The sequence below is a fragment of the Mustela putorius genome, unplaced genomic scaffold (genome assembly GCF_011764305.1).
Source record: "Mustela putorius furo isolate JIRA1106 unplaced genomic scaffold, ASM1176430v1.1 tig00003987_pilon_pilon_pilon, whole genome shotgun sequence".
Classification (NCBI taxonomy): domain Eukaryota; kingdom Metazoa; phylum Chordata; class Mammalia; order Carnivora; family Mustelidae; genus Mustela; species Mustela putorius.
In genome coordinates this window covers 4,968,342-4,982,692 of record NW_025422126.1, presented here as the reverse complement: position 1 = coordinate 4,982,692, position 14,351 = coordinate 4,968,342, and the positions used below count along the sequence as shown (strand labels likewise).

Sequence of the window (14,351 nt, the reverse complement as noted above, 5' to 3'; positions counted from 1 at the left end):
TGGCTTCTTTTTATTTTTTTTCTTGGCCTGACCACCGTATCATCATCATCATCTCCTCCTCCTCCTCCTCCACCTCCTGTACCTCCTCTTCTTCCTCCCTCTTTCTTGAGAGGGAGTGCATGTGTGCATATGTGTGCAGGACAGGGGGCTGAGGGGTGGGGGAACAGAGAGAGAATCCAAAGCGGTCTCCATGCCCAACACAGGCTCAAGGTGGGGCTCCATCCCACAACCCTGAGATCATGATCTGAGCAGAAACCAAGAGTTGGACATCCACCCAACCGACTGAGCCACCCAGGGGTCCCTATATCTTCTTTCGTTTTAGAAGCTATAAAACTCTAGACTAAGAGAATGGACAGTTGGTGTCTAGTCTCAGTTACCTCCAAAGCAACTGCGGAACCTCAAGGGAAAAATACTTCCCACTGTTCCTTGGAATAATGCCACTGGCCCTAAGCTTTTTAAAAGATGTCTAAGAACTAAAGTGGGGTTATATGTAGTAGTATAGTGATTAAAATCATAGGATGTGGAGCACCGAGCTGGGACACTTTGGTGGAGCATGAAACTCTTGATTTCAGGGTTGTGAGTTTGAGCCCTGCACTGGGTGTGGAGATTACTGAAAAAGCTAAAGTCTTAAAAAATAATAACAATAAATAAAATTATAGGCTGTGATCGTTCTGGTTATACAGTGTGTATAACTTGAGCAAGTTACATATCCTCTCTGCCTCAATTTTCTTAATCTAGAAGATGAAATAGTAGTATCCATCTCAGAGAATCATTAGGAGGAATAAATGAGTGAATATATTTAATTTAATATACACAGAGTAGGGCCCAGCATGTGTTTAAGAGTTCAGTAAATTATTATTGCTGTTGTTATTATTATTTTTACTCAGGGATGGGTAAATTTTATCAGAAAGTCTGAAGACTTCATCCTAGCTTCTCTATTAACCTGCTGTATCATCTTAGACAAGTCATGGACATTTTTTGGCATTCTTTATAAAAGTATGAATTTGGAATAGGTAAACACTGTAGCTTCTTAAAGTTATAACTGGTATAGCTGTTAGTGTTTTTTGGTGACATTAATAGTGACATTAACTATTACAAGTAATAGAATACAGTATGATCTCTGGATATAAAAATAATTATGTAGACATTATTAACTTTAATATGTATAAAAACCAATTGGAAAAGTCAGTGCATTCATGTAATGATTCCCATTGTATAACAACTCTGGAGAGACTGACCTCCCTCCAGAACAAAGTCCATTCACTGCTGTAATGCCAGCATTTGAAACAGTCCTCTCAAATAAATGAATGAATAAATAAATAAATAAATAAATAAAAATAAAACAGTCCTCTCATAGAAGTTCTGTAAACTGTTTATTGTAAAGTGAGTGTCCTCAAGAAATTCTCAAACTAGTGGGAAAAGCAAACAGGTAGGTCATTACAATATGCTAAGTCTTATAATATGTTAAGTCTTGTCAGAGATAGAAAGGTGCTGAATATTGGAGGTATTGCTGTTAGATTTTAGATTTTCCATGTTCTGCTTTTGCCTTCTTCAGCACTGTTAGAACAAGGTGATAAACTGCGTAATGCCATGGTGATCTCTACAATGAAATCAAGCCCAGATACTAGCATGTTGTTGGATGAAGTTCATCCTCCTATGAAGGAAGATTTTCTTAAAGCCTCAACACAGTAAGTTACAGAATAAAGATGATTCCTAACAGTTCATTTCTTAATTGTTGCTAATGTATATTTTTTGTTAAGTTATAGACTTATTCAGCAAATAATTCTTAATGTGGTGAAAAGGAAGCCTAAACTAGGAGTTTATATACTCACAATCTAGACATAGTACTGGTACTTGCTAAATGTGTAAATAGTTAAATTCTTTGCTCCCTGTGAACTGGCAGGCTTATACGTATAATGGAGATATTCTCTCCTAACTCTCTTACAGACATGAAATTAGAATCTAAGGTAGAAAAGGGTTTTGTAAATTGTGAACTTTTGTATATATTTAAGGTTGTTATGTCTGAAGGATGTTAAGTGTTCCATGTTGAATCATCTCCATGTACTATCTCTTAGTTCAGTTAATTCTGATTTAGATTTTTCCTGTATATTAGCCACTCAGAAAAGTACTTTTCCACACCACAGAATCAAAGCCCTGTCTAGGGACCAGTTTAAAGACCACATAACAGATCACCTCCTCCCTCCAACTGAGAATACATTTTGGAAACATGACACAAAAGATGATACCAGAGCTATCCAGCTGCTATTGGGCAGGTAAGGACTTTTAACTATTTTTCTCCTTTTTAAATTCTTCCTTCAATTCATTGTGTATATTGGTTAACAGATTTATCTTCTGAAAGCAATACTTGCGGGGAGTAGCCAAATCATTCCCTTGGTTACTCATTGCATACTAAATAAAAATCACTATTTATTACCTACTAAGTAAAAATCTAGTCTTTAGCCTTTTATTCTTAGCTTCACTTACAGAATGGTCTCCAGCCCACCTTTCCATTCTTATCTCCCAACTTTATCTTCATCACCATTATTAGGGTATAATTTTAAAAACTCAGATTTTAGGGGCTTCTGGGTGGCTTAATTGATTAAGTGCCCAACTCTTGGTTTCAGCTCAAGGAACCATCTCAGGATTTTGAGATCGAGCCCCGTGTTGGGCTCCATCACATCAGGGAGCCTGCTTGAGATTCTTTATCTCTCTCTCTCCCTCTGCTCTCCCTCCAACGCTCTCTCTTTCAAATAAATAAATTTTTTAAAAATCTCAGATTTTAAGCAAACACAAGTTAATTCAGGGTCTTAGTATGTCTCTTATATAGCCTATGTTGCCTATGTAATTAGGCAGAAAAAAAAATAAGAGGCATCCAAATTGGGAAGGAAGAACAACTATATTCACAGATGACATGATCTGGTATGTAGAAAATCCTAAAAAATCCACTAAAAAAAGTTAGAACTAATAAATTCTGGAAGATTGCAGGATATGAGATCAATACACAAAAACCAATTGTATTTCTATATACTTGCAATGAGCAATCCAAAAATGAAATTAAGAAAAAATTCCATTTATAATAGCAGTAATAAGAACACTTAGGAAAAATTTAACAAAAGAAGTGTAAAACATAAACTCTGCAACTACAAGACATTATTATTAAAAGAGATTATGCTGAGTGAAATAAGTCAAGCAGAGAGAGTCAATTATCGTATGGTTTCACTTATTTGTGGAACATAACAAATAGCATGGAGGACATGGGGAGGTAGGAGAAGGGAGTTGGGAGAAATTGGAAGGGGAGGTGAACCATGAGAGACTATGGACTCTGAAAAACAATCTGAGGGTTTTGAAGGGGTGGGGGGTGGGAGGTCGGGGTACCAGGTGGTGGGTATTATAGAGGGCACAGATTGCATGGAGCACTGGGTGTGGTACAAAAATAATGAATACTGTTAAATGCTGAAAATAAAAAATTTTAAAAAAAGAAATTTTAAAAGATCTAAATAAGTATAAAAATCCCAAGTTCATGATTCAGTGCAATCCCTATCAGTATTGTAGCTAACTTCTTTGTAGAAATTAATAAACTGATTCTAAAATTCCTGTGAAATTGCAAGGGACCCAGAATAGCCCAAACAGTCTCAAAAAAGAGAAAATTAGGGGGATTCACACTTCCTTTATTTTTAAAGATTTTTTTATTTATGGGGGGAGGTACAGAAGATAAGATGGTCTTAAGCAGACTCCACATTAAATAAGGAGCCAGACGCGTGGCTTAATCTCACTACCCTGAGATCCCAAACGGAGCCAAAACCAAGAGTCGAATGCTTAACTGACTGCACCACCCAGGTGCCATTCACACTTCCTTATTTTAAAACTTAGTACAAAGAAATAACAGGTCCATTTGGTACTGATATAAGGTCAGACATATAAATTAATGGAATAGAAATGAGCTTATAAATAAACCTATGTCAGACAAACCACGAGAGACTCTGGACTCTGGGAAACAAGCTGAGGGTTACAGAATGGAAGGGAGTGGAGGGTAGGTGTGGCCGGGTGATGGGTATTAAGGAGGGCACGTGTAGTGAAGAGTACTGGGTGCTATATGCAACTAATGAATCATTGAACACTACATCAAAAACTAATGATGTATACTGTATGGTGGCTAACTGAACATAATGGAAGGAAGGAAGGAAGAGGAATGGAGGGAGTAAGGAAAGAAGGAGGAACCTATGTCTGTGGTTGACTAATACAAGGATATCAAGACCAATTTGTGAGGAATAGTCTTTTCAACAAATACTATTGGGACAACTGGCCAGCTACATGCCAAAAAATGAAGTTGGATTATTATCTTAAACCGTATACAAAAAACTCAAAATGGGGCGCCTGGGTGGCTCAGTGGGTTAAGCCGCTGCCTTCGGCTCGGGTCATGATCTCGGGGTCCTGGGATCGAGTCCCGCATCGGGCTCCCTGCTCGGCGGGGAGCCTGCTTCCTCCTTCTCTCTGCCTGCCTCTCTGCCTACTTGTAATCTCTCTCTGTCAAATAAATAAATAAATCTTTAAAAAAAAAAAAAAAAAAAAAAAAAAAACTCAAAATGGATGAAATGGCTAAATGGAAGAGCTAAAACTGTATAGCTCTTAGCAGAAATATAGAGGTAAATTTTTATGTCCTTGGATTCAGAAAAAGATTCTTTAAAATGACACCAATGGGTTAAAGCCTCTGCCTTCGGCTCAGGTCATGATCCCAATGTCCTGGGATCAAGCCCCACATCGGGCTCTCTGCTTAGCACTCTCTGCTCAGCAGTGAGCCTGCTCCTCCCCCCTTCTCTGCCTGCCTTTCTGCCTACTTGTGATCTCTATCTGTCAAATAAATAAAATCTTTAAAAAAAAAAAATGACACCAACAGGACAAGCAACAAAAAAACCCAGATAAATTAGAGTTAATTAAAATAAAAAATGTTTGTGCTTCAAAGGACATTGTTAAGAAAGTAAAAGGACCATAGAATGGAAGAAAATATTTGCAAATCTCATAAAGGATTTATATCTAAAGTATATAAAGAATTCATACAACTTAATAATTAAAGGACCAGTCATTCAATTAAAAATATGGGCAAAGGATCGAAATAGAGATTTTTCCCAAGAAGATAGTGAAATGGCTAATATATGCATGAAAAGATGTCAGCACCATTAGTTGTCAGGGAAACGCATATCACCACAGTGAGATACCACTTCATAAGCACCAGGATGCCTTGAATCAAAAAATCAGGTAGTTTAAAAAAAAAAAAAAATCAGGTAGTAAAATTGGTGAGGATGTGGACAATTTGGAACCTTCATACCGTGCTTACAGCAGTGTAAAATGGTATACTACTTCGGAAAATAGTTCACCACTTTCTCAAACTGTTATATGTAGAGTTAACATATAACATATAACTCTAACATATGTAGAGTTAACATATGACCTAGCAATTCAGCTCTTAGATATACACCAAAGTGAAATGAAAGCTACATCCATGCAAAAACATGTACATGAATTTCCATAGCAGCAGCATTCATTATAGTTAAAATGTTCATGAGATGAATGAATGAAAAAAAAAAGTAATATATTCATAAAATCTAATATTATTTGGCCAGAAAATGTAATAAATTACTGATAACATGCTCTAGCATGGACGAACATTGAAAATATGTCAATGAAAGAAGCTAGTCACAAAAGAGAACATATTTTGTGAGTCCATTTATATGAAACATACAAAATAGACAAATCTAGAGAAAAGAAAGTAGATTAGTGGGTTCTTTATCCCTGGGTATGATGGGAGGGTAAGTGATAATAGCTAATGGATAGTTTCTTTTTAAGGTTTTAAAGTGACTCTGGTGATGGTTGTTCATATCTGTAAATATACAAAAAAACTAACTGAATTACTCACTTTAAGTGAGTGAATTGTATCTTATGTAAATTATGTCTAAATGAAACTTTTTTTAAAACCCCCAGTGTAGTACTATATAGTCAAGAGGGAACCTCTACATCCTGACTTCTTAAAGAGTGAAGGATTTGGACCCCACATTTAGCCTCAACTTTTAAGCCTCCCACTAGAGGTATGGGCTCCAAAAACACTTAATTCGAAAGCCAGTGTGACTCATAATAATACACACTTTCCCAGCTGCTATTTGGGGTTCAGCTTCCAATCAGAGTGCATCTAGGCACTGACTTTGATCCTCCTGTTTGGGACACTGTTGGGTCTTTGCATGGCCTCAACTACTGGGATCTACTAAGGACAATGGAGGAGGCTTGGAAATCAGAAAAATTTATGAGGAGGTAGGGGCTTGGGAGCCAAACTAATTGCTGAGGTTTATCTCCTACTGTCAAGAATAGAAACAGGTCAGAACTGTCTGTTAGGATATTATGACAGGACTGAGACAGGTAACTGTTTTGTCTAATATGCAGAATTCAACAGAGAAAGTCAAAGAAAATGAAGAAACAAAAGAATATGTTCCAAACAAAAGGACAGAATAAATATCCAGAAATAGACCTTAGGAAAGCAGAGATAAGTGAGTTACCTGACAGAGAATTAGAAATAACAGTCATAAGGAGTACCAAACTGGGGTGCCTGGGTGGCTCAATGGGTTAAAGCTAAAGCCTCTGCCTTCGGCTCAGGTCATGATCTCGGGGTCCTGAGATTGAGCCCTGCATCAGGCTCTCTGCTCAGCAGGGAGCCTGCTTCCTCCTCTCTCTCTCTCTCTCTCTGCCTGCCTCTCTGCCTACTTGTGATCTCTGTCTGTCAAATAAATAAAATCTTTTTTTTATTTATTTATTTGACAGACAGAGATCACAAGTAGGCAGAGAGGCAGGCAGAGAGAGAGAGAGAGGAGGAAGCAGGCTCCCCGCTGAGCAGAGAGCCCAATGCGGAACTCGATCCCAGGACCCTAAGATCATGACCTGAGCCGAAGGCAGCGGCTTAACCCACTGAGCCACCCAGGCACCCCAAATAAATAAAATCTTTAAAAAGAAAAAGTACCGGGGCGCCTGGGTGGCTCAGTGGGTTAAGCCACTGCTTTCGGCTCAGGTCGTGATCTCAGGGTCCTGGGATCGAGTCCCGCATCGGGCTCTCTGCTCAGCGGGGAGCCTGCTTCCTCCTCTCTCTCTCTCTCTCTCTGCCTGCCTCTCTGCCTACTTGTGATCTCTCTCTGTCAAATAAATAAATAAATAAAAATCTTAAAAAAAAAAAGAAAAAGTAAAAGTACCAAACTAATTATAGAGCTAAAGAACACAATAACTCACTGAAAAATTTGAGAGGGGTTCAACAGCAGACTAGATCAGTGGGAAGAAAGAATCAGCAAACTCAAAAACAAAGCAGTGGAATTCAGTCAAGAGATACAAAAAGAAAAAAGAATGAAAAGGAGTTTAGATCGCATAAGGGACTTACGAGAAATCAAGAGACCAGTATACACATTATAGGGGTCCCAGAAGAAGAAGGTGAGAGAGAGAGAAAAGAGCAAAAATAGTCAAAGAAATAATGGCTGAAAATTTCCCTAGCCTGAGGAAAGAAACAGACATCCAGAATCAGGAATCCCAGAGAGTTTTAAGTTAGATGAATCAAAGGAGACCCATACTGCAGCACAAGATAATTAAATTGTCAAAGGTTAAAAGGAGAGAATCTTAGAGAGCAAAAAGCAACTTGTTACTGGCAGGGGATACCCCATAAGACTTTTTAGCAGATTTCTCAGCAAAACCTGTAAACTAGAGGTGCCTGGGTGGCTCAGTCAGTTAAACGTCCATCTCGTGATTTCAGCTCAGGTCATGATCTCAGAATCATGAGATCAAGCCCAGTGTCAGGCTCCACACACAGTGGGGAGAAAAAAAACTGCCAGCCAAGAATACTGTATCTGGCAAAGCTGTCCTTCAGAATGGAAGGGAAGATAAGGAATTTTCCAGATAAACAAAAACTGAAGGACTTAATGACCATTAGACTAACCTTACAAAAAAACATTAAAGGAAATTCTTCAAGCTGAAATAAAAGGATGCTAAGCAGTAACAAGAAAACATACAAAATTCTAAAACTCATGGCTAAAGGTAAATATATAGTTAAACTGAGAATACTGTAATACTACAATGGTGATGGTTAATTCACTTATAAATCTAATATGAAGGTTAAAAGACAAAGTATTAAAAATAAATTTAACTATAATAACTGGTTAATGGATACATGATATAAAGCTACAAACTGACATCAAAAATTGAAAATGAGGTAGGGGAACTTTTGTGTGTGTTGGTATATCACCCTAAAAGAGGCTGTTATTTATAAATATGTAAGCCTCATGGTAACCACAGAGCAAAAGTGTATAGTAAAATATCTAAAATATAAAGGAATTAAAACATGCCACTCCAGTGAATCACCAAAACACAAAGGAAGAGAACAAGAAAGGAACTACAAATCAACCAGGAAGCAGTTAACAAAATGATACTAGTAAGTTCATGCCTATCAATAATTGTTTAAAATGTAGGTAGAAAGTCTCCAACCAAAAGACAGAGAGTACTCAATGGGTAAAAAAATAAGACCCAACTATATGCAGCCTGCAGGAGACTTTAAGGATTTATAAGCTCAAAATGAAAGGATTTCATGCAAGTGGAAACCAAGGGAGAGTATGGGGTAGCTATTCTTAGGTCAGACAAATAGACTTTAAGCCAAAAACTATAACAAGAGGTAAAGAAAGTCATGATATAATGATAGTTGGTCAATTCCTCAAGAGGATATAAATGTAAATATTGATGCAGCCAAATACATAAAGCAAATGTTAGTAGATCTGAATGGAGAGACAACAACACAATAAAGCAGGGAACTTTAAATCCCACATCCCACAATGGATAGATCATCCAGACAGAATATCAGTAAGGAAATCCTGGACTTAAAAGACACAAACCAGATGGACCTGATATACATATATAGAACTTTCCACCTAATAGCAGCAAAATACATATTTTTCTCACGCACACATAGAAATTCTCTGTGATCATAAACTGGGCCATAAAATAGTTATTAATACATTTAAGGAGATTAAAATAGTAGGCATTTTTTTCTGACCACAGTAGTATGAAATTAAAAATCAATTACAAAAAGAAAACTAGAAAATTTACAAGTATATGGAAATTAAACAACATGTTCCTGAACAACCAGTGGGTCAAAGAAGAAATCAACAGGGAAATCAAAGTAACTTGAGACAGAGGAAATTGGAAGCACAATGTACCTAAAGTTACGGGATGCAGCAAAAGCAGACCTATGAAGAAAATCAATAGCATAAGTGTGTTTATTAAAAAATAAGAAAGATCTCAAGTAAAATAACTAAATTTATATCTCAGGGAACTTAGAGAAAGAACAGACTAAGCCCAAAGTTGGTGGAAGGAAAGAACAAAAATCAGAGTGGAAATAAATGAAATAAACTACAAAGAATATAAAAGATCAATGAAACTAAGAGTTGGGGTTTTTTTGAATAGATAAACTATTAGACTTATGAAGACAAAAAGAGAGGACTTAAAATTATAAATGAAATCGGAGATATTATAACTGATACCAGAGAAGTACAATCATAAGAAACTACCCTGAAAAATTATATGCCAACAAATTGGAAAACCGAGAAGAAATTGGTAAATTCCTGGAAATATACAGCTTTCAAAACTGCATTATGCAGAAATAGACACCTGAGCAGACTGATTACTAGTAAGAAGATTAAATGAGTAATCAAAAATCTCCTAGCAAATTGAAGTCTGAAACTAGATGGCTCCACTAGTGAGTTCTAGTTCTTCATGTAAAGAACTAGTATCAATCCTTCTCAATCTCTTCCAAAACACAGAAGAGGAGGGAACACATCCAAACTCATTTCACAAGGCCAGCATTACCTTGCTGCTAAAGCCAGACAAAGATGGTACAAGAAAAGAAAATTATGGGCTAGTATCCCTGATGAACATAGATGCAAAAGTCTTAAGCAAAGTAGCAAATAAGCTCAACAGTACATTAAAATGATCATATACCATGATCAAGTAGAATTTGTTCCAGGGATGCAGAAACAGTTCAACAGCCACAAATCAGTAAGTGTGATACACTGTATTAACAAAAAGTAGCATAAATGTCATATGATCCTCTCAATAAATGCAGAAAAAGCATTTGATAGAATTCAATACCCATTCACGATAAAACCTCCCAACAGGGGCGCCTGGGTGGCTCAGTGGGATAAGCCGCTGCCTTCGGCTCAGGTCATGATCTCAGGGTCCTGGGATCGAGTCCCGCATCGGGCTCTCTGCTCAGCGGGGAGTCTGCTTCCCTCTCTCTCTCTCTGCCTGCCTCTCCGACTACTTGTGATTTCTCTCTGTCAAATAAATAAATAAAATCTTTAAAAAAAAAAAAAACCTCCCAACAAACTGTGTATAGAACCAGTGTACCTTGGGCGCCTGGTGGCTCAGTCAGTTAAGCATCTGACTCTTAGTTTGGGCTCAGGTCATGCCTCAGGGTCCTGAGATCAAGCTCTGGATCAGGCTCCATGATCTCTCATTCTCTCTTTCCAGAATAAATAAAATCTTAAAGGGCGGGGGCAGTGTACCTCAACGTAATAACAAAGGCCATAAATCACTAGCCCACAACAAACATCATAGTTAATGATGAAACACTGAAAGCTTTTCCTATAAGATTAGAAACAAAAGATGCAGGGCGCCTGGGTGGCTCAGTGGGTTAAAGCCTCTGCCTTCGGCTCAGGTCATGATCCCAGAGTCCTGGGATCGAGCCCTGCATCAGGCTCTCTGCTTGGCGGGGAGCCTGCTTCCTCCTCTCTCTCTCTCTGCCTGCCTCTCTGCCTACTTGTGATCTCTGTCTGTCAAATAAATAAATAAAATCTTTAAAAAAAAAAAAAAAAAAGAAAGAAACAAAAGATGCTTGCTCTCACCATTTTAACTCAGCATGGCCTTTTAATGTGTTATAGACAGTAGAATAAGTTCAAAGAACTTAACTGAAAAAAAAAATTAAATGGGGAGGACTGAATACTGAACAGTGGTGATCTTGGTAACTTCAAAGGTGTGCAGTGGAGGGAAAAAAGACGTAACCAAGTGAGGGGTAACTATAAATAGCAAGTGATTGTTATGTAAAATGCCAAGAAGTAAAGCTTCAAAAAGGAACAGTGCTGTGGAGCTAGAGATGCCCTGTGTTTGGGAAGTTGTTAGTTGGGTTGTAGCAGTTAGAGAGCTATTCTTACCTTTGAGAGAGAGATTTCTGTAGATCAGTAGTTGTCAACTGAGGGGCAGTTTTCTCCTACTCCCAGCCCCATGGCACATTTTGTAATGTCTAGAGGGGTACAAAATGTACAGGATAGCTCCCAATGACCAAGAATTATCTGACCGACCGTTGAAGTAGTGCTAAATTTGAGAAACCCTGCTTTAGATTTTAAAAAGTGAGAAAAGGAACATTTATTGAGTATCTGTTTCTTCCAAGAAATGTAGGAACATGATCTAATTTGAAGGTAGTAATTATATGCTATTCTCTTGAGAAATTAAAGACAGAAATGGGGCACCTGGCTGGCTCAGTTAAAAGAGCATGTGACTCTTGACCCAGGGTCTTAAGTTTGAGCCCCACGTTGGGTATAGAGACTGCTTAAATAAACTTAAAAAAAAGAAGGGGAAAAAGTATAGCAACTAGCATGAAAGGGAAGCAAAGTTGAAAGAATTAATAACAAATACTTAGCACAGTGTCTGGTACATTTAATAAATTTTGCTTTTATTTTTAATAACATGTTCATTAAGACTTCAGTAAGTCCTTTACAGGTATCTATTCAGTACCAGTTATTTTAGGAGGACAAAAATGAAGTATACATGTATTTGTATGCTTACTTTCCTTATCAATTTACAAACTTTTGGGGACTCTTAATCTCAAAAAACAAACAGGGTTGCTGGGGGTTGGGGGAATAGGGATGGAGTGGCTGGGTGATGGACATTGGGGAGGGTATGTGCTATGGTGAGGGCTGTGAAATGTGTAAACTGATGATTCATAGACTTGTTCCCCTGGGGCAAATAGTCCATTATATGTTAATAAAAATAATTTTTAAAAAAATTCACAAACTTTTTGTAAGTGGGGTATCTGTTTTTCTTATTTCTATATCACACATGGAATTAATCTTGCCATAATTAACCCTAAATAACATATTTTTGCTTAATGGAAGAAGGCATATTTATGAATTCTTCACAAAAACAGCATGAGCTTTTAACTCATTGAATTATAGATAATTCTTTACCTTCTTTTCCTCCCTGCTAGACCATAAGCAGTGTAAGAGTAGAGCAAGTTAGTTTAACCATCTCTGTATCACTCAAGACCTAACACCATGCCTGGCACATAATAGCTGCCCAGAAAAGAAAAATGTTTGTTAAATAAATGAATGAGATCATAATCAGGGTTAGTAGTTTATTTTTGAATACTAGCTGTTGGCATCCCAGAGGAAGGAGAATATAATATGAAAATATTTATCAGATAGTCTTCTCCCTAATGTGAGTCTTTTGCTTAACATATCTTCTTTAATGTTTAGAACTTTAGAAGGTTTTCAATTAGAAAACTGTAGTGCAACTGAAACTTCTTTTAATGTTCTTTTGCTTTGTTTTTCTTACCTCTACAGTGCTGAATTATCCCAAGGTCGGTACTGGAATGGGCTTGGCTCTCCTCCAGATTCCCTATCTCCTGGGAGTGATGTGGATTGTAGCAGTGAGCTGAATGATCCTCAGTATGACCAGAGTCTCCTGGAGAGCTTATTTTACACGGCACCTGTAAGTCATTGAATCTACAGCTTTGGAAATTAGAGAACAAGACTTGTCAGATATTTTATATATGTCATTGTTCTTTTCCTTTTAAAATTTTTTAAAAAATTAATATGTAATATACTATTTGTTTCAGGGGTACAGGTCTGTGAATCATTAGTCTTACACAATTCACAGCACTCACCGTAGTATATATACCCTCCACAGTGTCCATAACCCAGTCACCCTATCCCTCCCCCCAACCTCTAGCAACCCTCAGTTTGTTTCCTGAAATCAAGAGTACATGTCATTTTATAGATGAGGAGACAGGCCTAGTAAGGTTAAGAATTTTAGAGGTGGCTGGCTGGCTCAGTTGGTACAGCATGGGACTCTTGATCTCAAGGTTGTGAGTTCTAGCCTCACATTAAGTATATATAGAGCTTACTTTAAAAAAAAAAAAAAGCATTTAGAGAGATAGAGGATATGAAATGGTAAAAGAAAGAATGACCCGTCTAGAGAAGCAAGGGATCTAATTTGAACTGACGAGAAGATATGTGCGAAAGTCATCATCAGTAAGGCAGCCTGGCATATTGCAGAAAGCCTTTGAATATCAGGTGAGGAGAAATGACATGATCAAACTGGTGGTTAAGGAACGTTAATCTAGCAATGATTTAGGAAGCTAATTTAGGGGAGAATACCTGGAAGGAGATAGGAAGCTACTGGGTTATTTGAGGTATGTATGAGAGTGACAGCAATGCGGTTGGAAACGAAGAGATGAATTTAAAAGATATTATGAATTATTAGCATTTCATGACTTTCTGTTTTAAAAATCATCACTGAGGGGCACCTGGGTGGCTCAGTGAGTTAAGGCCTCTGCCTTGGGCTCAGGTCATGATCCCAGAGTCCTAGGTTTGAGCCCTGCGTCGGGTGCTCTGCTCAGCAGGGAGCCTGCTTTCTCCTATCTCTCTCTCTCTGCCTGCCTCTCTGCCTACTTGTAATCTCTCTGTCAAATAAATAAATAAAATCTTTAAAAAAAAAAATCATCACTGATACTCTGTTACTTGTGGGATAAAGAGAGAATTTAAATTTATTACACATTATTTTATTTGTATTTTTTATTTTTATTTTTTTTTGTTTTTGTTTTTATTAACATATATTATTTGCCCCGGGGGTACAGGTTTGTGGATCATCAGGCTTACACATTTCACAACACTCACCATACTCTCCCCAATGTCTACAACCCAGCCACTCTTTCCCTACCCACCACCAGCCCCCAGCAACCCCAGCAAACAATCAGTTTGTCTTGTGACATTAAGAGTCTCTTATGGCTTGTCTCCCTCCCGATCCCATCTTGTTTCATTTTTCCCTTCCCTCTCCCGACAACTCCCCACCCTCCCTCAAATTCTTCATATCAGAGAGATCATATAATTGTCTTTCTCTGATAGACTTATTTTGCTCAATGTAACACCTTCTAGTTCTATCCACATCATTGCAAATGGCAAGATTTAATTTCTTTTGATGGCTGCATAGTATTCCATAGTACATATATACCACATCTTCTTTATCCTTTCATCTGTTGATCGACGTCTAGGTTCTTTCTTTTTTTT

The 14,351-nt window shown here is 37.6% G+C and overlaps 1 protein-coding gene across 13 annotated transcripts in view; it reads left to right on the top strand.

Annotated features, from left to right (window-relative positions):
• The window catches only part of C2CD3 (C2 domain containing 3 centriole elongation regulator), a 147,695-nt gene that overhangs the window by 29,276 nt on the left and 104,068 nt on the right, over window positions 1-14,351 (top strand). For all 13 annotated transcript variants that reach the window (XM_013064298.2, XM_045071359.1, XM_004768069.3 and 10 more), the window contains 3 exons: window positions 1,556-1,688; window positions 2,145-2,273; window positions 12,627-12,774. In XM_013064298.2, coding sequence (XP_012919752.1) covers window positions 1,556-1,688; window positions 2,145-2,273; window positions 12,627-12,774 — 410 coding nt within the window. The remainder of the gene's footprint in view (window positions 1-1,555; window positions 1,689-2,144; window positions 2,274-12,626; window positions 12,775-14,351) is intronic.